The sequence below is a fragment of the Meleagris gallopavo genome, chromosome 3 (genome assembly GCF_905368555.1).
Source record: "Meleagris gallopavo chromosome 3, MGAL_WU_HG_1.1, whole genome shotgun sequence".
NCBI lineage: Eukaryota > Metazoa > Chordata > Aves > Galliformes > Phasianidae > Meleagris > Meleagris gallopavo.
The window spans coordinates 62,049,579-62,076,347 of NC_139406.1; the positions used below are offsets into that span (position 1 = coordinate 62,049,579).

A 26,769-nucleotide genomic window follows, 5' to 3' on the forward strand; every position below is an offset into this window, starting at 1 on the left:
AAACCTAAATCATTATGAGGACAGGTGATAAGCAGATTCAAAAAGGCACTCCAAGCAAGAGACATTCAAGAAATGTTTACAGAAGCTGCATTTTGAGCACTGGGAGAGCTGATGGAAGAAGCCTGCAAGAGCTGGTAGAGGAGGCTGATGTAGAGTATCATGAATTATAAAAGGATGATTCAATACTCTTTGGGGGAATTAAGACATATGGCCTTCATTAAGCATACTTTAGACAACAGTGAGGGAAATTTTTACATGTTGCAGAGTTTTTTCCTTTGAATTTGTGCTGGACTTTTTTTTTTTTAAACATTCTGGCTACTGCGATTTGTTTAAACATCAAACATTAAAAAATATCACAAAACAACAAACTAAAAACCAAAGAAAACATATGATGCAAACGTGTCAGAAAACTGCACTCCCCACAATGCCTTTAATTCCTCCAAGGAAGTGGCAATGAAAGGCCAAATGCAATAGATCTGTTTTAACAACATAAATACATAACCTTTCTTTTTCTTTTTTTTTTTTTTTGGCTTTAGCATGATCAATATCAAATATTTTATCTTTAATTTTTGATGAGATGAGGGTTCTCAACTGTCGCAAAAACACCAAGATAGTGTCAGCCTAAGTTTTACCAGACCCACCCTCAAATGGCACCATATGTGTAGAAAGTAGTGTTAAAATATTTACTTGGTAAGTTTCATGGGATCTTTCTTTTATTTATACTCTATATTTATTTTGTTAATGGTCTAGATTGAACTTTATGTAAATAGAAGGCACACCCTAAACTCCCTGTAAAGCAATTATTTGTCATGAATGAACAGAAAAAAAAAAATCCTGATAAAGTGCAAAGCATCACAAGAAAGTTCTTGTGCATATATTTTTACTACCTCTAAACAACACAATTCCATCCATGTCCATGGAACTGAGACACTAGGTCCTAAAATACATTAGTTTGTGCTTAGAGATTCTTTTTCCATTTGAAAAAACACCTGTTTTCTAAGTACTTACCACCATCACATAAAGCAAGTCCACGTATCAATAGAATTCTTTTAGTACAACTAGAACAGCAATACCTAAACATGCAGTTTGGTTTGGAAATCCTGCCATGTCAAAGCCCAGCTTCCACTGAGGGAATCTTTCCATAGATTAAGACTGGATAATGCCCTGAGCTCTGCACTCTCTGGGGAGCTCTTTTTCACCATGGGCAATGCCCACAGCTTGCATGCATTGACACCGCATTCCAAACTCTCTTACAACCATATATGACGAAGGCACCTTGGACGTTTTGCTTACCACAGGATGGCTTTAGGTGTGAACACAACCTGAGGATTATAGAAGTAAGGTATAGTTACAGTTCAGCTCACTAGCTACCTCTTTGGCACAGGCAAACATTTGACCATGAGAAGTAAAAATAAAATAACAAATCTCTGCTTAAATCTACCACAAATAAAAGAATTAAAAAGAGGAAAATTTAAGTCAGAATTGGAATCAACATTGTATCTTCCTCACTGCTAACTGCAATAAAAATACCGCTGGCTAGGCACCCTGGTTTATTGTAAGGATCATCTGCTACTAACTTCTGGAAATAGACTTCTAGAACTGTAACTAAAAGCTATTCAGAAAATGGAATTCCCCATCTAAGGTTCTGATAGAATTTTGAGAAGAAACCAACATCTATCATTAATCTAATAGATTCTGGGCTCTAAGAAACAGGCTTTTTGGAAGATCAGGGATGTGTGTAGAGGAGATAATTTAGTGTCAGGCCATTACTAGTTCCCATGTAAAGCAAGGGGATAGCAATGTTCACAAGATGTGTGAGGGATACTAGAGCGCTGTGTGAATTTTGGGAGAAAAAGGTACGTGCTTATGAAGATTTCTGGAACAGCACTGGTGGGGACAGTAGCATTACAAAGTTCCTGTCAGACAAACAGACTGTCTATACTGTCTGCTGGCTAAACAAGAGGCTAATACTTCTAGAGATAAGAATTTCACTCCATACTATGCCAAGTGTTTTCTTGGAGGATAAGCCATGTCACGTTCCTACATCTTGGCTTCTTTATCTGTAGTATGAACATCTTAATCCACACCCAGTTTTACGAGAGTTTTGCAGTGCAAAATAGCAAAACAGAATGTTTCTTTTGCAATGCAATAGATAACATTCTTCAGTGCATGATGTTTCTGTGATGCTTCCCTACATTCTCATTTGCTTCCAAGCTGTCTCTGTCGGAGCTGATGAAGAACATTAGCGTCAGATAAAGCAGGTTTCTCAAGTGTCTCCTAGTGATGGAGCAGATGAAAAAGATTCAGTTATTGCCTCCACTAAGGGGCAAGGAGAACCTGGAAATTACCATTGTGTTTTGTTTTACTTTGTTTGGAGGAAAGCAGCCAGAAAATGTTGATTCTTCATCATGGGCTCCCTCCAGAACAGCAGCAGTGTGTGCTCTGTTGTTTTGAGAGACAGCAGAAGCAGAGGAGCACATGGCAGGAGAATGAGGGGTGAAGTCCTGCCACAGCAGCCCCAGAATAGTGCTCTGGACTGGCTCACTGCTGAGGGACAACCTTTGGAACAAATCTGTAGCTGCAAAACTTATAATCCCACTGCTTTCCCTGTTTAGTAGCAGAGAACAGCACAAGTGCTTGCGTACTCAACAGCAGCAGTCCCGCAGGTCTCTCTCTCATCCTCTTCCCCGCAGTGGTCTGAACTGGAACAGCAATCAGCCTAACAAAGCACGATAACCCTCATCACACTAAGGAAGGAAAAAAGGTGCAGAGGTCCTGGAAATACACACTGCCATTTGAGAAAGGTTTCCTGTCAGTTGCTGGTCTCCACAGAAGTGTATGTTTAAACACACTACCTAGAAGACTTCTATTTTTAGGTCACTGGTGCACTTCAAAGCATTTCCTGCTCAGAAAGTCACACTAGAAGCAAAAGGAGAAAATGTAATGGCTCTTCTGCCCCCGAGCACCTTTTGCAGAGGCCATCCCAGTGCCGCTCCATGGCAGTTTCCAGAGAAACTGCACACTCAAGTGACTAATTGCTTAAAAGTACAACATTCCTTGGGGATGAGAAGTTTTAAATAAACCTGCAAAATAGGTAACACAAGCACACAGCTAATTTTTACATACGGGAGGAAGAAGGGGGGGGGAGGGAAAAGGACGCAGGAGAGTGGAAGAATTTAGCACAAGAATCTGTGTTCCAGTCTTGTACTAAATAGTTCCAGCTTTGATCTAAATTTAGGCAATGAGCACTTCCTGTGGGAGACCGTCTTCCAAAGCTGAAGAGTTTTTGATGCTAAATATTTTCAGTGATTTTATAATTGGAGTAAAGTGGTTATTTGTATAAAGGCCTGGCCTCCAGCTAGACAAATGCTTACATTATTTTATATTCCCCACCATTTCCTCCCCTATCCGTACTGGATTTCTCTTGTTTATTCAGCTCCAAGTTGCACTGCATTTTAAGTAGCGTTTAAAACTATTTTAAACTAGGATGAACAACAAAAGCCCCTCTGTCATGACCCAATAGCTGTACATGACTGCTGCGTGTTTGGCTTCTCCTTGCCTCAGCACCAAGCAGGCTCCAGCATTTCAGCCTTAATATCACAGCTCCTGCAGGGCCCAGCTCCTGGCCCTTCCTGCACCTCCAGCTCCTCTCCTGGGGGAGAACCTCTGCCTTCAAACTTTAAACAGGGTAATACACCTACAGTCTGTCTTCCACAGCCCCAACAAACCCACCCCTGACCTCAGAAACATAAAGCCTAAAAATAAAAAATGAACTGATTACTCATTTTATTGAGTTCATAATGTTGGGAGCCCAGTTTTCAAATGCTTGAGATGGGTAATACTTGAAGAAACTGAGACCTCTTTCTTTCAAGTTAGTCTTACAGTTACATGTTTGCATTTAGGGTGAGACTCAACCTGCCTATCTTTAGTCACAAAGACAAGGCAGCTCAATTTAAAGTAGCTGTCCAGGCTACCATTAGTCAGCAGAAACATTGCTAGACAGCAGCTTACCTTCACTATTTTAAACACACATTAGGAAAATTCCATACTGTCCTCCCCACTGCTCTCTCCTTTTTTTTTTCCCCCATCAATCCTAACAGAAGCTTATAGGACTAGCTTAAACTAGATTGCTATCTTCCCTTTAGATAGCTACCTGCCCTTTGTGAATAGGTTCACAGCTAAGCTATCTTTTGTCTTCTTCAGAGAGATCATGAAAGAGAAAATTTTAATTCTTCAAAACTTTTTATTTTTGGAGAGCAAACCATCTGAAGGTCATTATTTTGATCTACTCAGTTACTTACACAGATGTAATTTTTCTGGTGACTGTTAAATCCTAAATTCCTGTACAGTATCAAACACTGAGGATTGAAGGATCTATGCTTTCAATCCAGTATTATCTGAGATAATACCATTGACTTCAATGTGTAGGATCTGAACTAAGAAATAAAATTATTTAGATATCTTTACAATAGCTTACTCTAGCCAGTTTAGCTGTGAGTTTCTCAATTATCCAAGTTTTTCTAGCTTAGCAAAGTATAAATTTTCAAAGAGAATTTGAGCCCCCCATCTGTAGGCAGTAACAAAATATTAGCTGTATTCAGAATGACTGATATTCAGGCCTGAGAATTAATCCCCATAGAAATAAGTGTAATTTGACTCAGTTTCCTCTAAAGCACACGATGGATATAAAAACCAGAACTAGCTATCTACTAGGCACATAGCTATCAAATTCTACTGAAACAGAAGAATTAAAGCAATGTTAGGAAATGCTTGGATTTTGGAAGAGAATTTCTGCACAAAGGCTACAAATCGAGATTTTTTTTTAGCATAGGCCCTAACAAGAGTGGCACAGCAACAAAAAATCTTGCACAGAACCCTGAAAAACACTGGATGCAAAATAACATGTACTGAGAGAAATGAAATGCACTGAACAGCTAACAATCTACAGGGCTTGGGGTTGAAAATAAAACTTTAAGTAAAAAAGATACACCATCAACACCAAAAAATAATTGGCATTGAACCAAAGGAAGCCTATTTGCCTTGATTTTAATTTGCAGATCAAGCAAGCATAGCACAAGCACATGTGATAGCAAGGCGATATCACTCTTTTTAAACAGCTCCTGTCCTTGGGCATAAACCTGCCTTGAACAGGAGAAGTGCAGCTTGTTACGCTAGGCTAGGTCACAAGCCCATCTAGCCAGGGAACAACAGCCTGTGGGAAAAGCTGTCACTTAGTTAGCATCACCCAACAATTGTCACTATTTTCTCTTAGTCTGACTACCAGCTGGGAAAAGTTCCCCAGCCTTCAGTTCCTCTTTCCAGGCTAAGCCTGTCAATCACGCAACCACTCTGCTCTTTTAGACAGAATGATGACCACAACCTAATAACATAAACTGCGAAACTGAGTGAAGATTGGATTTCAAAACACTGGATTTCAAAACACAGATAAGTTTACTTATAAACAGCCTCAAGTGTCGAAAAATTACCTGCAGAGGAAGTTTGGAAAAAAAATTGAAAGGAGGGAACGCAGATTTGGAACATCTGACTTACACATAATACAAAGATTTGCTTACCTGTTCATTAGGCTCAAAGCTTATCTCTTCTTTTTCCGTCCTCATAGGTATTAACTTTGTGCTACCGGAAGGGTCTGTCTTACTGTCCAACCGCTCCAGTTTTGGGGGTATGTCTGGTAAACCAATATCTTTAGTATCATCTTTATCTAGCAAGTAGCGAAGTAGTGCATTATTATTCTTCTTAGGACTCACTGGCTCCTGTTTAACAGTCACCTCTGAACCAGGAGCTGTGCTACTGGACTCCTGGTTCAGTTCTTTTCCTGTGGCCTCTGCTGTGAGCTTGGCCAAATCTACAGGAGAACTACTGTCCTGCAATAGTCTGTGCAAAATTTTATGCTTCTCCTTGAGTGAGGTTCCATGTGCCGAACCAGACCCAGGCAACCCTCCCGTGGAGTCCTTGCTGATATCTCCCATAGTACTGGACAAAGGCGAAGGCTCCATCTGATCCGATTTGGTGGTCAGCAACTGTAAGAGCTTTGTCTGGCTTTTTCCATCATGCAGCTTATTCTGTCCATCAGGTCTCTCGCTGCTCACTGCCGGTGGTACGCTGCTCTCACTGTTATCTTTCTGTTCTCCTGAATGGCAGCTGCTCTCTGTTTGTCCAGTTGTACCTTCCGATTGCTCCCCATAGAGTCCAAAGCAGTCTTTAGAGTCCAGGCTTCCCATCTTGCTTAACTGAGGAGGGTTCATATTCACAGGGGAATTTTGTAAATTTCCCATTTTTAGGTCAGGTGAAGCCAACGACGATCCTAGAGAAACTCCATGGCCCTCACTGAGGGCCTGAAGGGCATTCAGGGAACTGTTGGTGTAGTTATGGCTATTTCCTGTGCTGCTGCAAACTCCCACGGGTGAATGCAAGCTTCCTGCAGGGGAGAACTGACTAGGTGGGATTCGAGGACTGCCTGCCACTCCAGGGCTCACGCGATGCCTTGGGGAAAGCATAGAGTTTGGCTGCCCTGGGTTCATGCTGGGGCTGCTTTGAGAGGGGCTATTCATTTTTAGTGCATAGTTACTACCCTGAGGAGTGGATGCTTGGATGCTTGACACATGGTTCATTCCCCCTGAACCACCAAATCTGCCTGCTGGCATGCCCATTTGTTCCTTTGGGCCATTTATGGCAAAATTCATATTGCTACTGATGGTCATATCCTGACCTGGGTTCCCACTGCACATGGCCTGATGGGCAGGGCTGCTGGAGCTAATTGGGTTCAATATCTTTCCCATTCCTTGTCCAGTCAAATCCTGATTCATTCCACAGACATTCTGCTCTCTATGTGGCAAGGGGAAGAAAAAACAATCCATTAGATAAAATGACAGTGGCCAGCTTGCAATTACGTTACAGAAAAAGAAACAAACCCCAAACCTCACTTTAAAATAACACAGCAAACCTACAACTAAAAACAAATCGACATTTTGACAAACGTGATATGCAGCTACCAACATGGCTGCACATTAACAGTATGGTTTTTCTGCTGCTCATTAACAAATCAGCGGAATAGAGGAAAAACAAAATTAGACCTCATTTAAATGAAAGTCATTAGAAATGCAGATAGGTTATAATTTCAGACTCTCTCCCTCTAATGTATTTCTTTCCTCTACAGTTCAGCAAAAGCTAACTTCCATAACAGAGAAGTCTCGTCTCAAACATATGACCCAAACAAATACATATTTTGCAAGACAGCTGTAGACAGCTGTTTGATGGAGCTTTGGAAATCTGTGAGCTAGCCCTAGCACAGCCTGGAGTGGGCTATTTGCCCTCCAAGTTCATAGTGAAAAAAAAGTCTAAAAAGTCCCATTTCTACACTGCCAGAGTATTTCGAGACTGCTCCAAAAAATCATGTGAGCCAAGACAACTACTGGACGCTACACCAGAATGGGAATAGTCTGTTAGCAATCTAGTCCTGCACAGACATTCAGAAAAGGAGAGGAAGGAAAAAAAATCACATATAAAAGCTGAAATTCGTATTTTAGAGATGAAGGCTGTAAGATGGAGGAAACAGAAAAGAGACACATATACACAAAAAATACGCTCTTGTGAGAGCATTTAGAGTTCATTTCTCTTTTCCTCAGTAGATTTTAATTAGCTTACAGGAGGATGCAAAATGCTTTTTATTTCTGTGCTAGAACTGAAACCAGAAAAATAAGACCTATTCCCAAATACTAAAAGCTATAAAAGAGCTATAGGCAAGTAGATGAGGAAAAAAAAAAAAGGGTCTGAGAAAAACTGAATCAACTCTGGACTTCCAAAAACAAATGCAAATGGGATATTCCTAATATATATTTTTGATTACATTAAGAACATTCCTACTTGCACAAGATAAGCAGAGATAAACCTTCCCATTTTGTTAAAGCATGAGAACAAATTTTGGACAGCTTTTGGTCAGGTCAGTTTCAAATTTATAGCCTCCGTACAATGATTTCAGTTTTAATCCCATTTATTTTCTTTTTCTCAAAAAAGAAGTGATGCTGTGGTTACACAAAAACAGCATGGTAATTAAAATCAGCAAATAAAGTTCGAAACAAATTCTGACAATTCAAAAATGACAATTCAAACTTTATGTTGTATTTCTGAGGTCCACAATAATCTATTTATTTGACTGACAGTGGTGGCATTTCTCAGAATTGGATGGTTAAAACCCACTACTCCATGCACAAAAAAAAAAAGGAAAGACAACAAATGAGGAGAGACAAGGAGTTAAACCATGCAGTTTGTCTAGAACACATTTCTAAAAATCATAATATATTCTTTAAAGAAGACCCAGACCCAATATGCAACTGATTCTGAACTACAGGAATTTAACCCTCCTAAGTTTTTGAAATTTAATTACATCTGGAAAGTTTATTGTGCCTATTAAGCGAAATACAGGAAATTAAAATACTGAAATTAAGAACAAGACAGTAAAGATTTTTTTTTGTTTAATGGAAGATCTTGATGTGAAAATCCAGCGTGTGGCTTGTAATACTGAAATAATCTTTTCCAGCTGTAATATTGAAATAGTCTTCTCCCACTGTAAGTGTTGATTTCAAAAACTTTTTCATTTTCATGCTATCCGTTATAGGTCAACTGATGGTCCATCAGCCTAAAACAATCTATTTGCTCCGGCAACTTTGTACTTTCCCCCTCCTCCTGCAGAGTGTGGGCGGAACAAACAAGGATTACCTGTGAAGCATATGCAAGGAGATGACAAGCTGAGGTTCACTAGTAGTCTGAGAACGGATGAGTTTGCTCTTTGTTTGGGCAGAAACTATAGTGCCATCCGACAAGGAAAACCGATAAACAGGACTAAATGCTAGTCCCTGCCTCAGCACTGCAAGCAAGCAAAACAACAGAAGTCATTAATGAGAAACGATGAGACAGATAGCTTAGTCACTCATGTTCTAAATCTATCAACACTGATACCACAGGCATCATGTAGTTTTTCAGAAAAACAGAAGAATAATTTAGAAAATAAATACAAGTGATGATGCATATAAAATAAAGGAGCCCACGTACTGTAGAGTGATCAAAGGAAAACTTACGAAGAGTGACAGCAATAATAGGACAGATATTATGAAATACAAATTATTTTAGGAGCGGGTCAAGAAGTCCTTGATGTCCATATTGCTTTCCATCAAATGTGTTTCTAACTCTCTTTGTTGCTCATACATTTTTTCATCTGTATCGCCTACATCAAGATGATTAATGCAAGTGCCTTTAGTTTCCAGATCATCTTTTTCCATTAGTGTCTACCTTCTCCTCCTTATTGCCTGCTTGAATTATCTTATAGCAGTTACTCTCAATAATTCTTTAATTTAAAAACTACATAAATCTCTTACATAGGAATAATAAGAAATAAGAACAGCTGGAATAATAAATTACTACTTTTAAAAGAAATAATACAACAATATATAAGTGAAAAAGTTACTACTACTATTACCTAAACTAAAATTGAGTCTGTTATCCTCATCTACTGTTAGATTGGACTGCATTTCAGTATTCTGCAGCCCTTAAGGTTTCAGTGTAAATCTGAACTTCACCAAATTAAATTCTTTAACTCCTGTAACCCTCTGTGACATTTCTTTAATTAAAATGGGAAATCATGTTAGGAAAAAGCAAATCTTAATGGATTCTACTGTTAGCACTTTGCCATCAGTGAAACCAGCCTCATCATTTCCAAAGATCAAAGGCTACATTACATTAGGATTGCAGGTATGGCAGGATAGAAATACTAATTCTAATTCAGAATGCTCATATAGTTGATTAGGGAAAAAGGAGGAGCAAAGCACTACAAAAACCTTTAATTTCCTATTTTTTCATGCAGACACATTTTCTGTCTTTTTTTTTTTAAATTATAATTATTATCTGATCTTCATGTCATTGCTTGTTTTTTGTTGTTGTTTTTGTTGATACCTTGTTATTCTTTCTATAACAATGAAATGACAGTTTCCTTAAATAGCCTTTGCTACAGAGCTACCAGGTTTTCAGTCTTGCAGGACGCATTGTGATTGCTTTTCTTCCCTGTCTCTCCGCTGTTATATATTGTTCTGCAAGGTTTCAAAGTATTATTTAGGCAGTGAGAAAACAGGAAGCACAATTTAAACAACCAGAGGGGGTTTTCAGTGTAAAAATGTAGAGAAAAACAAAAACCTACAACTGCGAAACAATACAGAGCAAAATTTCACTGTTAGGTATGTCATTGTTTCAGTTTAACCTTTGGGCACCAGAAGGTCCAAAGCTCTTAACTTTAGCATATACCACATCAGGAAATTCCAATACTCAATGCCAACAGGATACAAGTGAAATCTCTTCTTAAATCATTTTCCAAACTAATTCTTTAAGCAAACAAGAATGTTTCCATATTCCTCTTGAGGAAATGCTATTTTTCTGACTGTAGCCAATAAAAACTTGCCATATATTTTGCCCTTTTTACTGGGAGTTAATTCAAAAGGTTCTTGTTTTCTTCTTGTTTATCAAGCTAATGTGGATTTTTTTTTCCCACTGTACCACTGAATTACATGTAGGAGACTGCTACTTTATTTGCCTCTATTCCCAAACCACAATAAAAACCTAAGAGTCAAAAAAAAAAAAGCAAGGGATTCCTCTGTCAAATGGAAAGATGCTCTGGCCCAAAATATGCCTTTTCTTTTTATGCTACAGGGCAGGGGAAGTAAACATTTTAGCCATTATTCATCTCTACTGCAGCAAAACAATTCCAGAGTTCTTTTTCTCCTCCTCTTATCACTTACTCTCTTCACTTCCACAAGAAGAGTCCCCTCATTTCAACAAACTTTACAGTTCATATGACTGTCCTAAGCCTTTCTTGCAAAATGATGCAGTTAAAGCTCCCAGATGCATATTTTTTATCAACTTGCACATAACAGAGAGGAGGCACTCAAACCTCAACACTGTGTTTAAGAGGTGCTAATCTGGTCTGGAATCCTTTGAAGAGGACTGCAGTAAGACATGGCTGGATGCCACAACAGAAACACCTAAATCACATCTTTGCAGATGGATCCATACCTGAAACTACTCTCTAAATCCTTACTTACTACAACTTTAATTGCACACTCACTCATCCAACTCTGCTTGAAATAACAGCATAAGTTTGTGAGCTTGTAGCATTCCTACTTTATACACTCCAAAAGCTGTAATACAAAATACCACTGTATTTTTGAGCTGACAAATTTTGAACATGAAGATTTCATGAAAGCACAACTTATTAAAGAATACTTAACTAAAACTGCATGATTAAAGGGATATATGTGCTTGTGTACGTGTTCAGTGGAATAATTTGAGACTCCAATTACATTTTAGTTTCCATTGTTTAATGACCATGGCAATCATTTGTTACAGGCCACCTGAAAATCCTGTTCTACAAACACGAGCCAAAGACTGATGCCCCTACACTGGAAATGTTCCAGTTATTTTCCACTGGTTTTGAGAGTAGTGGTTTATAAAGGGTTTTTTGTTTAGAAATGTGTTATTAGAATTAGCAGTGACAGAGATTTATGAAAAAAAAAAATAATTCCCACCTAGTCTACCGCAGAAACCTCTTGGGGAACCTGTCACAATGTATTACCCTCCTACAGCTTACTTCCATAATCTTGACTGAGTAGAAGTGCTTGTGGAGAATCCTATAACACTTATCAGCTAGATACAATACAACAATGTAGGGCTCCCGACAGTACTAGTGCTGTATCTTTGATAATCCACAGTGAGCATTTCTCACAGGAAATGTGACAGTCCTTTTTTTTTTTTTTTCAGTGAAATAGAATGCAGGTCAACAATCTCATCGTGTAAGCTGAGATTCTGAAGCACACCGTGTAGTGAATGGGAAGGCAACATGGAAAGTCTTGCATTCTACAATAACTGTAGTAACTTCACGACATAAAGCCACCTCCAACATGGCACAGTTTAAATAAGAAGGGTAAAAGAAATGAGGTGCAAAACCTCTCTAGAGAGAGCCATCAGTGTGTTAGGGAAATCAGTTTGAAAAAGTGACTGCCAGAAGCTTGACTGTTGCATGTAGACATAACAAAGAGAACACAACTAATAGACATAAATAGCAAACAGTTTAAACTTGGAAAGTGCTAAAAATATGAAAACTAACCTTCCTGGTGATGCCTTTTGGCAAAAGATATTTCTCCCTCATGTTGCGAATGGAACCTCTGAATACATCTTCTCACCAAATCTTCCCAGCCAGGTTTCATAGCTGCTCGCATGCTACTAGTATCCAGTGAAGTTATTTTGCCTGAGATTAGATGAAACATTTATAACAGCAATTTCTCCTTTAAGGAAACAAACAAACAAACAAACAAACAAACAAACAAACCAAAGATATTAAAAAAACCCTTCTCTTTCACAGTACCTTGTAGATCCTGGCGAGTAGTAAAGCTCTCTGATGAAGGAAGAAGTGGCCTTTCCTTCATTGGGGCTCTTCTTGCAACACAAATCAAGCAAGACTGCAAATCTTAAAGGAAAGAAAATGTTACTTTAGATATTTGTATAGATAAAGAAGGTTTTGTTTCCAAAAAGAATTCAAAAGTACTTTCAGTATGCTGTTTGATTATTTTTCAACCGAGAATAGCATTGCATACCAGGGCAAAGATACATAGAACTCAGTGGTTTTACATCTTCATTAATTCCTACAATATTAAGCATCACAGGAGAGTGTGCTTGTTTTCTTTTAAAGAAAAAAATAAAATATTCAAGGGCTCCACCATGGCCCAAAGTTATTGGCACATGTTTATGCTATCTCTAGTAGCTCAACCACTTGAAGGATAAGCATACACAGAGAACACATTTCTTTAATACTTTTCTTAAACATGCTCCAAATTCTTCTGTCCCTGAGGTAGCAGCTTCAAAATAAATCATTTTTACTTATCTGAATGCTTAAAATACAATCTAAGGAAATGTACCTGCTGAAGTAATAAGGAAAATAAGGTAAAGGAAATGGTGAACCACACCTGACTTTGCATTCTGAGAACTAAAAAAATTGCCAATTTAAATCTTTCTTCCAGTCATTCTTACAACTACAGAGGTATAAAACCAGGATATCTCATTCATGTAAACAGAGTTACTCGCAACTTAAACTGAGCAAATTGGGTACACGTTAGAGTATACACTCATAATCCAAGACAAAAGTAAACTTCCACAGTTAAATGAAAAAGGGAAAATGAAAACTTTTCTATTTTTCAGGATTCAGAGGTTGCTTTATTGACTGCACCAAAACTGCTGTCCCGTAACTATCTGAGATAGCATGGAAAGAGAAAGTACTAAGACAAATGGAAAGTACCTTCACCGTCCTCCTTGAAGGAATTTGGTTGAGAAACAGCAAAGCACTGCATAGTTTCATATTTCTGATGTGCTTCCTGATTATCATGGCCTTCTTCAGAATCAGCAAGTGGTTTTACAAGCATCCGACAGTTGAAGGTATGGCTATTACGCCTAGGAGTGTCACCAGACCAAGATCCCCCATTCACTGAGCAAAGCAAAGATCATAAAGTGAGATAAACTTGGCAGCAGTTCTTTCTGCAGCTTATCCACAGGAAATTAATCAAGGTGCTTTGTAAACTGATCAGGAAACAAGCTGATTTAACAACAACAATCTACTTTTAATATTAGGGCCCAAACCAGCACGTAACAAGGTAATTATAAAATTCTCATATTTTGAAAACATCGCTGTCTAAGTTGTACAGCCATTGTATCCTTTCCAAACAACTGATAATGGCAGCAGTAGAAAAGCAGAGTAAAATTCTCACCATTCATGCATGTGAAAGTGAGAGACTAGAGTGATAGCTATTCTGGGAAGGTATGCTAGTTTATATGCCTGAAAGAGAAAAGGCAGGTGTAGGAGCTGTCTGCTGAGTTCAAAACTGATTAACACAAAGAGCAATAGCTTATAAGAATCAGTGTCCAGATTAGAAATAGGAAGAAAATAAACTCATATGCATTCTATAAAAACAAGATGCAATGCTATCAGGATTGTATTGAAACACATAGCCTCAGCTGCAATGGGAAAGATTGAAGGGATGAGAATTACCTGCGTGCAGTGGTGGATAAAACTAAACCTCAACACAGAGCTTAACGTAAGTAAAAAAAGAAACAAAATCCTGCCATGCACGAATATAGGCTCTGGACATCAGTCAAAACAAATTAATGTAATACCGCATAAAGAAATAGCAGGGTCATATTTAAAATACTCTTCACTTGCCCTCTGCAGTCATAAAATGCAATAAAGGCAGTAATTTATGGGGCTTAGCCATTAAAAGTGTTACATTTTCAATTCTTCAGGGGTTTATAAGCAAAGTCATAACATGCTGAAGTGAATTACATAATACTTTTTAAGCTGCTGTGAGTAAATGAGGAGTGCTGTATTGACTTTCTCTTTCTGTGCACCTCCTCCAAAAAATAATGATGTTAAAACCAATATTAATCTATATGCAAAAATGGCTGCAACTAACAAAAACTGGTTTTGAAAGAAAGATAAGCTGAAGTATCAGTGAGACTGAAACCACTGAAATAAAAGATCTAACGTAAAGAATGTTTTGATTTTGCAGAAGATATCCCTCTTTTATTTAGACAGTCTTAAGGTAAACAGCCTAGATAGAGAGCTACCAGGGCTAAACGCTGATTTTTAGTGATTCACTCTAAAGATTCATGTAAAAATTTCAGTTAACAAAGAAGCCAACTTTGTAAAGAAGGTACTTTTGAGAAAAATATAAATTACTCGTACAGTTGATATAATATTTTAAGAAGAAATAGTGTATATGACAAAGCCATAAGTAGTGGAAGTACATTAACTAAGTTACGGAAATGCTGATTTATGAAACCAAAGTTAAATAAGTAAAGGTATGATAAGAGGAAAACATATATACCTAAAGATTTGGGCAGCAGGATTTTAACAAATTCATTGTGGTCCCCTACATGCAGGATGCTATATATGCTTGTGTTCATCAGCTCTTCTTGGTTGTACCTTAAGTACTGAGTCACATTCTCCGAAACAAACACAACATTACCTTCTGGGTTCACTACAAAGAAGAACCCATCCAGGGCCTGAGAGGAAAACAAAAAGACAGAGAGAGAGGAAGGGTTTGGGTGGAGAGAGAAACACAATATCAAACAATCAGACTGACAAAAAGATATTAAAAAAAAAATACTTTCTTCAGAAGACATCTTGATCTTTCTGAATCCATCCCAGTTCTTATATTCTTGTCATAACAAAGTACACGTTTCATATTGAACACTTCATCTTACTTATATCAAACCAGTTTAAAAGCACAGAAGGACAGACGCATACCTTGCACTATAATGAAAACCATACACGAAAACAAACACAGAAACCCAATCAAACTAAATAAAACAAAGGAAGATGCTGCTACCTAGCTGCCTGCCTATGAAGTAGGAAACCTGTACTGAAGCCCAGGAAGTCACTGCAGGACTTGCTGACACAAGGCAGTAAGTAGGGCTCCCTTGACATCCCCGGCAAGGTATCTGCAGAGCAGTAGGCCCCATGCAGCCAGGAAGGTGAGACCCATGGGGTTAAAAAGGAAGGGAAAAGGAGCCCAGCCTGCCCTGCAGATGACAGCAGGTGGTGGGGTGCAAAGAGGATCCCACACTTTTAGTTCCTGCCCACAGGGCTGTTTTCTTATTTTTCTTATTTGACACCAGTTTAATTTCATCTTTTCACTTCAGCTCCACAGTATTCTATATGACTTACATTTTCTGAGCAGAAGCATCTAAATAAGGCATTTCTTACATTACACTGATGGCTTCCCTTCCTTATCTCTTTTGACAGTGACAACCTGGCTAAAGGACTCTTTCACAGACGCCTGCTGTGTGCTATCTGAAACCTAACCCAAATATTACTTCACTCCTACCTGTCAGGATAAAGTAAAAATCTGAGTATCAGGAAAATCTTCTCATGCAAACTTTCTTTATCTTAAGATGCAAGCCTGACTGTGCAAGCTAGAAACATTTTAGGGTACATCCCACTAACTGCATGTCATATGAGCACATAAAGGGGATTTAAACTTAGAACACAAAAAGCTTTTGATCTAAGCATTCAGTTACCAATTAAGCCCTGCAGCTTTGCCTGATTTTTTCACTGCTCTAAAAAGGTGGTGGGAAATCACCCTTTTCAATCTCAAACCCGCAAACCCTATATTGCGTCTTCAGTGACAGAAGCAAATCTGTAAAACTGGTAAATAGTGATTTATCCGATTTTGAAGTGAGCAGATCCATATTAAACCTGAACTCAGTTCACTGCAAAACAGCCTAACAAGGAGGAGCAGCCACAGCAAGTGCATATAGACATGTGGTATTTACTGATATGACCAAACTTGCATTTGATACAACTTCCACGTTGGTGTTAACAGGCAGTTCTTATGTTCTCAGGCTACAGATACCTCTGAAAAATACTGAGGGTTAGTTAGCTGATCCAGACAGTGCAAAAGAGGAAAGATCATATTTCTGCTCCCAGTCACCCATCTGCGGGACCAAGAGAGGACAGAGCCAGGCTCTGCTCAGAGGTTCACTGGTGAAGAACAAGATGCAACAGAAACAGGCTGCAACATAGAGATCTTCACAGAGATACAAGTAAAATAAATCACCAAAGAAGTGCTCAGGTGTGGGAAGGATCTGCTCAAAGGCTGTGAAATCGGCTTTCCCAGAGACATTGGCCCTGTGCTACCTGCTCAAGCTGGACCCACTATGCAAGGAATATATACTTTTCTTCTAAACGAAGATAACTGTCAAAAATTAAAATCTGTGACTTCGCTTTTTGTTATTGCTATTTTGCTTCTGATCATCTTGGTTCCTCCTGCTAATTCATTTCCTGTAGTTGAGCTCCCTCCTTTCCATGGGCTTTCATAACATCCATGCCATTTTCCCGCTGACTATTTGGTTTAACTACTAACAATTTACAAGATTCAATTAATGGAGGCTCTCATGTTATTTTCTATCAGAGTCTCTGCTATTGATTAGTGTCTTAAACTGCATTTCACCACTGCTTGAAGCTGAGGGAAGCACAACCTCTTTGGCTTAGTTGCCTCCACACCACAACAACCCCCTCCTTTAGCAGCATTTCTGAGAATATCAAGAGCTGGACTAGGGAGCTCAGTTGGCTGAAAACTCAATATAAGAACAGGAAAATTACATGCTGGCCACATCAGTCCCCTCCACTTGCCCACCGTGTAACCACATGGCTTTTAGAGCTGGCAGAAGGGTATGGGTTTGACTTAACCATTCTGCTTGGCCATAGTCCATGCTTACATCAATTCAAAGGGATTGTGAAATCAAAGCCAGAGCAGATGTTTATCACAATCCTAAGAAGACTTTCAAAGGCAGAGTGGGCAAGAAAGAGATTATTAGTTACTGGCATCCCATAATAACCCTCAGTCTTCCCTACTGTTTTCTCCTACAGCACCTTATTTGCCAAGGAAGTGCTCTGTGCTGCTTCCTCAGAGCTGCTGCTTGGGCTGATCACAAAAGTAGTCATCCAGCCCAAAGCAGCGCAGGCAGGGGAATAGGCCCTATGGGCCACCCTCCCATTTCTTTCTGTTCAGAGGCAAAGTCACTGTAAAATGATTTTTTAGATACCAGTAGGCTTTTGAGCAAAGTACTGCGCCAAGCCACTTAAATATTTCTGAAGCTTCCATTTTTGCAATGATTTCTTAATTCTGTTCCAAGATGTATTCCACCACAATAACCAACAAGAGCAATATTGAAGACCAGCACACTTTTCTTTAGAGCTATCAGTATAATGGGGGAGCAAATAATGGGCAACACGATGGAAGGGAGAACAAGAAGATATATTTGGGATGATATACTGGAACAGAGAATAAATTTGTGTTCTTTTTGAGCTCTTGCTGGCTTTCTCTTGACTATTTTTTACACTCTTTCCATATCTACTTTTCCGCTTTAACGAAGAAATATGTTAAAATATTCCTCAGAGGCAGCTGCGTGATGAATTTTACTCACTTTCTTCAGCTAGTCTGAGGATTCTTCAGTTTTATTGTTTAATAAAAACAGACAATTATGTTTCTAAACCAAATCAAGTCAGAAAGTGTTCATCAGTGCTGCCATTTTTATTACTATATGGCAATGGAGAAAGAGTAAATTTTTCAAGAGATTGTATAAAGGAGTTTTGTAAAGATGAAATCACTTAATTGCATTTCCTTAAAGAGATAAATACCCTCAAAACTATCTGTAGTCTTTTCACAGCAAATGTGTAACAACTTTCAGTCCTTCTAAGTTTCTTATTACCAGAGGAACAGAGTTTATTAATTTAGTTCCACAATCTTTCATTGTTAATATGCAATGGTTTTACTCTGAAGGAAAAATAAATGGAATAAATGAACAGACGGATGATTTTCTGTGTGATGTCTGCTGCAGTAACCAATCATCTGAGGCAAGCTAGGAAAAAAATCATTTTATCCTTATTTTCCCTGAGATTAAAACAGGTCCTTACAATTACATTAATGGAACTTAAAGATAAATTTTAACATGGCAGTGCAAGAGAGGAATGTTTAACTATGATAGCAAAAGTAACAACATTCAATTCAGGGAGCGTGTGTAATAAATATGAAATTAGATCAATTATTTAATGCCTCCAGCTTTTCAAAGAAGAATGTTTTCAATCCAACCTGTCTCATCTTCCTTATATTTAGTACTATGATTTTGGAGCCTTTATTTCTTATGTAGTACAGACAACTATATTTTCCTCAAAGAAATCACACAAGATACTACAAATACTTAAAACTGATAAAACATGCATCCTGCTATTGCAACATTCAGAAATGACAGTATAATTATACTTCAGCCAAAGTTTCTTCCTCTAGCTAGATTCAGGGCTTGTGTTTTATTTTATCTGAAGTAGTGTTTATTCTTCTTACAGATAAGGCCCAAAATCAGAACAGGAATAAACAGTTTGCAAGTGAGCTTATGCAGATAAAGCACCAAAGGACAGCAACATATGACATGAGGATCCCTAACAGTATAACTACACAATATTATTATTACTGCATTTAGAAGCCACGTTTTAATCATGCAGCCTTTTGGTTACGAAAATAACAGCTAGAATCAGGCAGAAATCTTTACTAAATGAACTGAAATACATATCCTGTAAAGCTCTCCTAGATTACTTTACTGTTCCAGAGGGAAAAGAGTAAAGCTGGAAATGCTGGGATAATAAATCATGAAAACTGTACAGCAATGACATGCAATTTTAAAGGAAGCATTATTCATGTGAGTACAACTGTATCTGTAAGTCATTGTTCAGGTACAGCAGCTCTCCCAAATTTGTCATGGTTTAGCATGAATAAAACACGCACATACCAACCCCAAGACTGTATAATAAAGCAACTGAATCATCTCTTTCTCTGTCTCTCCCCACCCTGAATTAAGGAGAATTTCAACACCGACCCCAGCAGAAATACACTGCTGCTCATCAATCCCATAATCCTAAATAGTCAGAATAGTTTGCATTGCTTGACCATTCTTGTACAGCAGCCTCCAACTGCATTATTTCACTTCATTTACACTGTTCTTCATCCAAGGGAGTGCAGAACTGGCTTAAATAAAGGAATTTTGCGCTCTTCACCTCAAGCATCATTGGTCCAAGTGCATCCTTGTCGATGACACTCTGACCCGTAGATGACACATCTGCTTTTTGCACTTCATCTTCATTAGCTGCTGCTGCTTTTTCTGCAATAAAGAAAACTATGCATTAAATGACAGAGCAGTACTAATTAAGGGACAGAAAGAGACCACAGAAAAATCGAGACTATGTATGAAAGTTACAGGGCAACAGTACTGAATATGAGATTGAATGATCTCCCAACACAATTCAACAGAAACATAACCATCACATTTGCTTCTCAGTTGTGAAGTCTGAAAACACAAAGTAAATCCTTTCTGCTTTTTCTCTGCTAGAAATCCTAAACTACAAAACAGAACTCAGGGCGCTGACAAGGACTCCTTACAGAGGTGCAGTGAGTAACAGCCAGGAACAAGGCGTGTTAAGAACCAGTCCCACAGAGAATGCAGAGCTCACAGCTGCACAACTTTTCCATCATCACTGTAGAAGGAAAAACTCAAGGCTGCAATCTGCTGTTTGAATTCTGTGAAACGGTGGTCTGGTTTCTATTCCCAGACCTCTGCCCACATTTTTACTATCACATTGTTTTCACACCACTTTACCAGTACGTTATTAGAAGTATGTATAACTTCAGGTGCTAGGCTTAAAAATTACGAGGAAGAATGATTTAAGGTTTCTGGAGTAGAATGTTACACATTGCAATACGTAGTACACAGTATCACAGATCATACCCTACTCCAAATTTGAGGGATGTTTCATACACACAGCTTTCAAATAAAGAGGGCTTATAATTCCTAGTAGGTAATGGAGCATATTATTTTTTCTGTTCTAGGAATGATATCAGCATTTAAGAGAGAAAATAATAAAAGTAATAACAACAGTGTGCTAAATACATATTTTATGTACATTTTAAGTTAAATGAGAATTTTTTTCTTTCTCATTCTATACACAGAACAACTTTCATTTGTTTTTCAAGTAATTATGTAAAAGAACTATGCTGAAATATAGAACAATAAATTATTGAAGTTTTTTATATTGAGTATTATGAAATAATTATTTTAATAAACATGAAATCCCACTGAAACTACAATAACAAGAATTTATAGTCATTCTACAATGTTAAGTCATTGACTAAGTGACTGAATAAATGAAGACTTGTAGGAATTATTGAAAGTTCCATGTGTAGATGGATCAACATGTCCCTGCAAACTCACACTTGGTGAAAATCAAAGATTTGGTCATACAAATTAAAATGTACCCAAATCTATAGGATCTCCCACTGCCTGCAGATCTACAATTCTGCAGTCAAATCTCCTCTGAGCTCTTCTCTTGGCCAAGGTCATAAGCACAATTAGACAATGCTTAGACACAAAGTGAAGGAATTGCTTCAGAGAACCCCTGGATGTTTTCCTACCAGTGACCACCTACTGACAGTGAGGCTTTGGTCACTCAGACCATCTCGTCCTGGATTTCTAATGTTTCTTGCTTTCAAGCAAATAGAGTCAGAACTTTCTTAGCTGTCCTCTAATCACAGAATCATAGAATGGCTGGAGTTGGAAGGGACATCAAGGATCACCATGTTCCAACCCCCCCGCCACAGGCAGGGCCACCAACCTCCGTATCTGCCCCTGGAAGAGGCTGCCCAGGGCCCCATATAAGCTGGTCTTGAACACATCCAGGGACGGAGCATCCACAGCCTCTCTGGGCAGCCTGTAACAGCACCTCACCTCTCTCTCTGTTCATACACAATATGACACCATTGTGAATAATGAAGAAACAAGCTTTCTGAAGAGACACTATTAAGACTTGTATAATTTAAATCATTAAGATTACAATACCCAGATAGAAATAAATACTAGAAATAAACATAATTTCTTTCTCTGGCAATTTAACCGATCAGGATCTTGACTTCTGGTTTGCACTGAGGATAGAAGTGTGTCTTTTTATTTTTCTTTTGGCAAAAGGCAGAGATTAGGTGTAAGGAAAAAAAGTTGAACAGTCCTTCACACATTACGGTATAGCAAAGTTGGCACCACATGATGATACAGTTCTCAAAACACATTCTAAAAATTGAAAACGAATTCTAAAAGATTCTAAAAATAGGGCTGAGCTTTTAATAAAGTCAGCAATGATACTTGTTTCCCATCTGTTCTTGGTATCATAAAGTGAGCCCTGGTTTCACACTGTAAAATATTATAATGGATACGGATACCATCTCCCTGCTTTCTATTCCCGCTGCAGCCATTGATAGCATCTTGACTACCAGGGAGCACGGGATTATCCTGCATACGCTGTGATACACGGACTGCAGATGTGGCACAGCAACGGCATGAGGGCATGTTTGCCACATGGCACATCCCGGCTTCATAGATTTACAAAGGAGACTTTCATCAGCTATTGTTTAATGCAAAATACTTGTTGAGCATTTTTTGCCACTGTTACAACCACAGAATTCAGATAAACCCCAAACAACATATCTATATATTTTAACAATATCTCCATAAAAATAATTATACTCTTTTATGCGCAGGGCAAGGCTTTACACAAATAAAAATGTTTTAAAGACTTTAGTGGTAATTAAGACAGAAACTGCAGCACCAGGTCAAAGCAAGGACCCACCAAGCATCACAGTCTGTCTCTGTAAACCACCCACTTTTCCCTATGGTTCCACTTCCTCATTTTGACACCTGGATCCCTGATCACTTCTATTTTCAGCTGCCCCTCAAAACCATTTGACTTTTCCACTTCCTTTTCCTTTAGCCCACATAGGGCCCAACCCCAAAAGATCAATAAATACCTTGCTTGCTACAAGAAAAACTAATGGAAAAAATAAGAAAATGCTATTTACACATCACTAACCCACCTACTGGTAACAACATACACTCTGCTCCACACAATATTTTTTTAGGCACAACAAAAAGCACCATAAATCACATGTGCTCCCAAATGATGCACTTTATAATTGGGCCTATAACTTAATTGTGTAAGGAGCTTAGTGGCCAGAGTGCTTAGAATAGGCTACACATTAGAATAGGCCGCAAGTCCCTGTACATTTATTTAAGCAGCGCTGTATAGGAAAGCACGGCCTCAGACAGCCACGTAAAAGCAGGTCCAGCAGTAACTTATGTTGATGCAATGAACTGCAGCTACTGATAATGTTCAGCAGTGCAGTAAATTACCCTATTTTGACTGGACTGCAACACCCCTCCTAAAGCATCAGTCAGCACACACAGGAATAGTGTATGTAAAGATGGTCAGCAGCACTGTCCTGGTAAGGGAAGAACTCAAAATGCCAATTGGTACCGTGATACCGCACATGGGGCTAACTAGGAACGAGAATTTGTTGTAGGAAGGCTGGAAAAGAACAACCAGTGCATGAATTTCTAGTGCTGGCAACACTCATGTATTTAATCACAAGTTTGTATTTTTGCTTTTATTAATATTTCCAACTTCTGGAGTCAGGTGGTGGTGCAAAAATGTGAAGTTTGTTTTTCCTTTTTCCACTTTTCCCCTCTTTTTTAGGTTCACTAGGGGGCCTAAAAACAGATCAGAAGCACAGAGTGCTTATTATTTCTGCATAGATGAATGATTTCTGAATGGTAGGGGTCAGAAAAAGAGCTGCAGAGGCTTTCAAGCCCCATAGGGACCCAGTGGCATTACCCCACGACTAACCACTGCCGCCAGATTTTTCCACTGCAGCCACATTACATGGCTGTGCCGCAACAGCTCCATCCCTGTTGTAAACCACAGGGAAACATCGTCAGGTATCCCCTGAGCAAGGCAGCACAGAACAGAGATTCAGCAGCATCTGTATGAAATGGGAGAGGGAGCATCCATTGGAAACAAGCTACCAAGGATCAAGTGTGCTTTATCTAAATTATAAAGCAATAAACATCACACGTACTTGTTATATATATGTAATTATTATATATACATAATTATTAGCTCTGCTCAATTAACAGTTTAGCCTAGAGAGTAAAAAAGAATTACATAAAATGGAAGTACCCTTGAGAGAGATTCTACAAAGAATATATACATCCAATTATGTAGCGTTTCAGTGATGTAATTTACAGTTTAAATTGTGGATATGTTTGTAATTGCATAAGTAGTAACATACTGAAACACATATTAATATTTTCAATTGGTTATTTTTCTGGTGTTTACTTTTCTATGTTAATACGCAGAGTTAAGAGGAGAAAAAAAACCCTTCACAAACATTTTCTGGTAAATTTACCAGTGGGAAAGCCTCAAGCTTAATTTGAGACTCCTTCCAGATTCTGAAAGCAAACCTTTGTGAAATCACTTTAGTTTAACAGAAATTCCTAAATCAGTGAAAAAGAAGCCAAAAGCAATAGCTCCAAGTCTCCTGCTACATTTAAACTCAGGAAGTCTTCCTGACTTTCTCTCCTTCAGTTCCACCCAGCCCAAGCTCTCTGGGTTCTCACTGGGTACATACAGTAGGCTCAGAAGTGCTGCTGACGGGCCTCAGCTCCTCTTGTTTGGGTTTTAAACCCTCCATTCCTACAGGTGGGCAGACAGGGTAGTGGGACTATCCCAAAAGCTCTCTTTGTCCTTATCCATACTTGACTCCAACTTCCTTAATGAAATCAGCTACAGAAATATTTCCCCCTTCACACTCTTGGCAAAACCAAAATGTGTTTTCAAAGTAAAGAACAAAGCTCTCATAAGAACAATCCCCTTTTAGGGACTGCAAAAATATGAAGCATGCCCTGAAAGAGGACATTTGCATCAACACACATTTGTCACTGGAGAAATACTTTTGGTTCTTTGCAGAACAAGAGGAGCAAAAGAGAGACGTCAGTGAAACACTGAGAGGGCAGGACCCATGTTCAGCAAATGGCTGAGGAAAGAGGTCAAGAGAAAAAAACTGGAGCAGTGGGTGCAAATTTAGTATTCAGCACTGTTTAAAACAGTTCTTCTCTGGTGCCCTATATAATTTGCATTCTAAATAATTTTTTGGAATTACTACTGGTATGCCATACCCATTTAAAATCATGTAATCTCGCTTTATCTTAATAGGTAAAAAAGAAATACGAGCAAAATATAAGCAAAGCAAAATATAAGCAAAGAGATTTATTAGAAGAGACACTAAGAAGTTCAATTCTTCATGTTGGAATAATCTCACGAATGAACAAAGAACCTTATACAGCAGTAGTGGCAACATCACTTGAAAGTAACTGTAAATGCTATATCATGTTTAAACACGCAGTTAAAATTTACAGTGCAACTGTCTGGAAAACAAGTCATGTTCTCCGTTTTCTGGTAGGCATCCACCAACTTCTTTTACTTTACCTCATTTGCATTTATGTATTCACCCTGTGTGATCTTTAGGACATCTCCTGAATTGCAGTGCAAAAGTAAAATGCAAACAGACAATCAAAGGAATAGCAAAAGTATGTAACTGGCCAAAGGCAGTCAGATACTGCATTAGAAAGCAATGTTATTGTGTAATGGAATACATAATACTTAGCAAACTGATATGTTTTAGTTGATATTACCCTTGAAAATAATAAATTAATACTACTTATGATGATTGCTAAGTATTAATGTTGACTGTGGTCACAGACAGGAGGTTTTCCACAGGAGTAATGCTACGCAAAAGTAAAAAAGAAAAAAAAAAAAACAGGAAAAGAGTGAGTTTGTACTCGGTAATGCGAGTGGTTCTGCATCACAACACGTGACGAAGCAGAGCAGCAAGCGACGTGTAGGCTGTTCTGACGCCTGGTTAACCGCAGGGAAAGCACTCGGCACCACGCACACACATGTCTGTCAGTCGGTTCCTGTTGCCTCAGCACAAGTTGGTTTTTCTCCCTCATACCAAGCGATTTCTCAAAAGACCAGTGTCTAAGAAACAGCAGCTATTTCAGTAATCAATTTTAAGACCGGCTTATCCCATGCCTATGAATAAAGTTAGCTGCTATTTTGGGGTGGCAATTATGCGGTGAGGTTGCTCTTTCATCACACAGCATCCATCTGTCCGGAGCACAGCAGCCATCGGGCTCCTGAATGCATTTTTCACTCAGAAACTATAGATCAAGTCTTACGGGAAAAACTATGCGACATCTCAGGAAGGTTTTCGGAGGTAAAACAAGGGAGAATTATGCATCTGCACCGAACTAAAATTAGAAAAGCTGCCATATGGCTCTGTGAAGCCAGCAGCACGTTCTTATTCATTAGGAAGCATTCTGCTAACATAAAAACACAAGGCCTTCCTGTGCTCTCCAAATGTGTTTATCTTTTCAACATTAATGCACGATATATCATCAGGCTGCTGAAATCTCCTGCAGTGCATATTAAAAAAGCACAGCTGCACTTCTTCTCAGCATGTTTATTCAGCGCGAGCCATCTCCAAGAGGAATCGGGCCCAGCTCGTGCCACACAGCCCTCCTGGTTCAGCGGGCAGAAAGGGCACAGCACAGGTTGGTACACCCACGGGGTTCAGCTTCATGCTTCGTACTGCTGGTAGAAGCATGCTTACGTGGCAGCTGGCCCTGCAGATTGGGCTGACAGACGCCGGGAAGCTGTGGGCTCAGGTCATTGCTTGGTAGTAACAGCGCTTACAGCAGGCTGTGGGGTTGGTGTGGGCACCTGCCCCAACCTTCTGCCATCACAGTTTCACCTGGGAAAGAGCTGGCTTTCCTCACAGTGCCGGGTATGACGCTATATTTTACCTTTGGGAGGAAAACAACATTGATAATACAGTGATGTTTTAGTTTCAGTTTTTCAGCTGTTTGTACTGCCCTGTCAGCCAGGGGGCTGGAGGGCACAAGGAGCTGGGTGGGAACAGGACAGCTGACCCAGACTGGCCAAAGGGATAGCCCCTGCTGTATGACATCTTGTGAAAAAACTGAGGGGAGTTGGTCAGAGGGACAGCCAATGCTCAGGGACTGGATAAGCATTGCTCAGTGGGTAGCGAGCAACTGTGCTGTGCACCACTTCCTCTGTGTTTATACACACACACACGCGGGCTGTTACAAAAGTAATGCCTCCTATTTAATTATGTTGCCTCACAACATCAGAGGCAGGTGGTAGTTGAAGGTTGAACCTTCCCACCAATACTCCATTACATGTTGTTGCTGTGTGACAGATGGCAGCAG

General features: G+C 39.0%; 1 protein-coding gene across 11 annotated transcripts in view; it reads right to left on the minus strand.

The window, feature by feature from the left end:
• The window catches only part of NCOA2 (nuclear receptor coactivator 2), a 188,560-nt gene that overhangs the window by 34,003 nt on the left and 127,788 nt on the right, over nt 1-26,769 (minus strand). For all 11 annotated transcript variants that reach the window (XM_085221244.1, XM_085221240.1, XM_085221246.1 and 8 more), the window contains 7 exons: nt 19,655-19,758; nt 14,931-15,108; nt 13,349-13,534; nt 12,422-12,523; nt 12,164-12,304; nt 8,734-8,881; nt 5,574-6,843 (listed from right to left, as the gene is read on the minus strand). In XM_085221244.1, the coding sequence (XP_085077370.1) occupies nt 5,574-6,843; nt 8,734-8,881; nt 12,164-12,304; nt 12,422-12,523; nt 13,349-13,534; nt 14,931-15,108; nt 19,655-19,758 (2,129 nt within the window). The remainder of the gene's footprint in view (nt 1-5,573; nt 6,844-8,733; nt 8,882-12,163; nt 12,305-12,421; nt 12,524-13,348; nt 13,535-14,930; nt 15,109-19,654; nt 19,759-26,769) is intronic.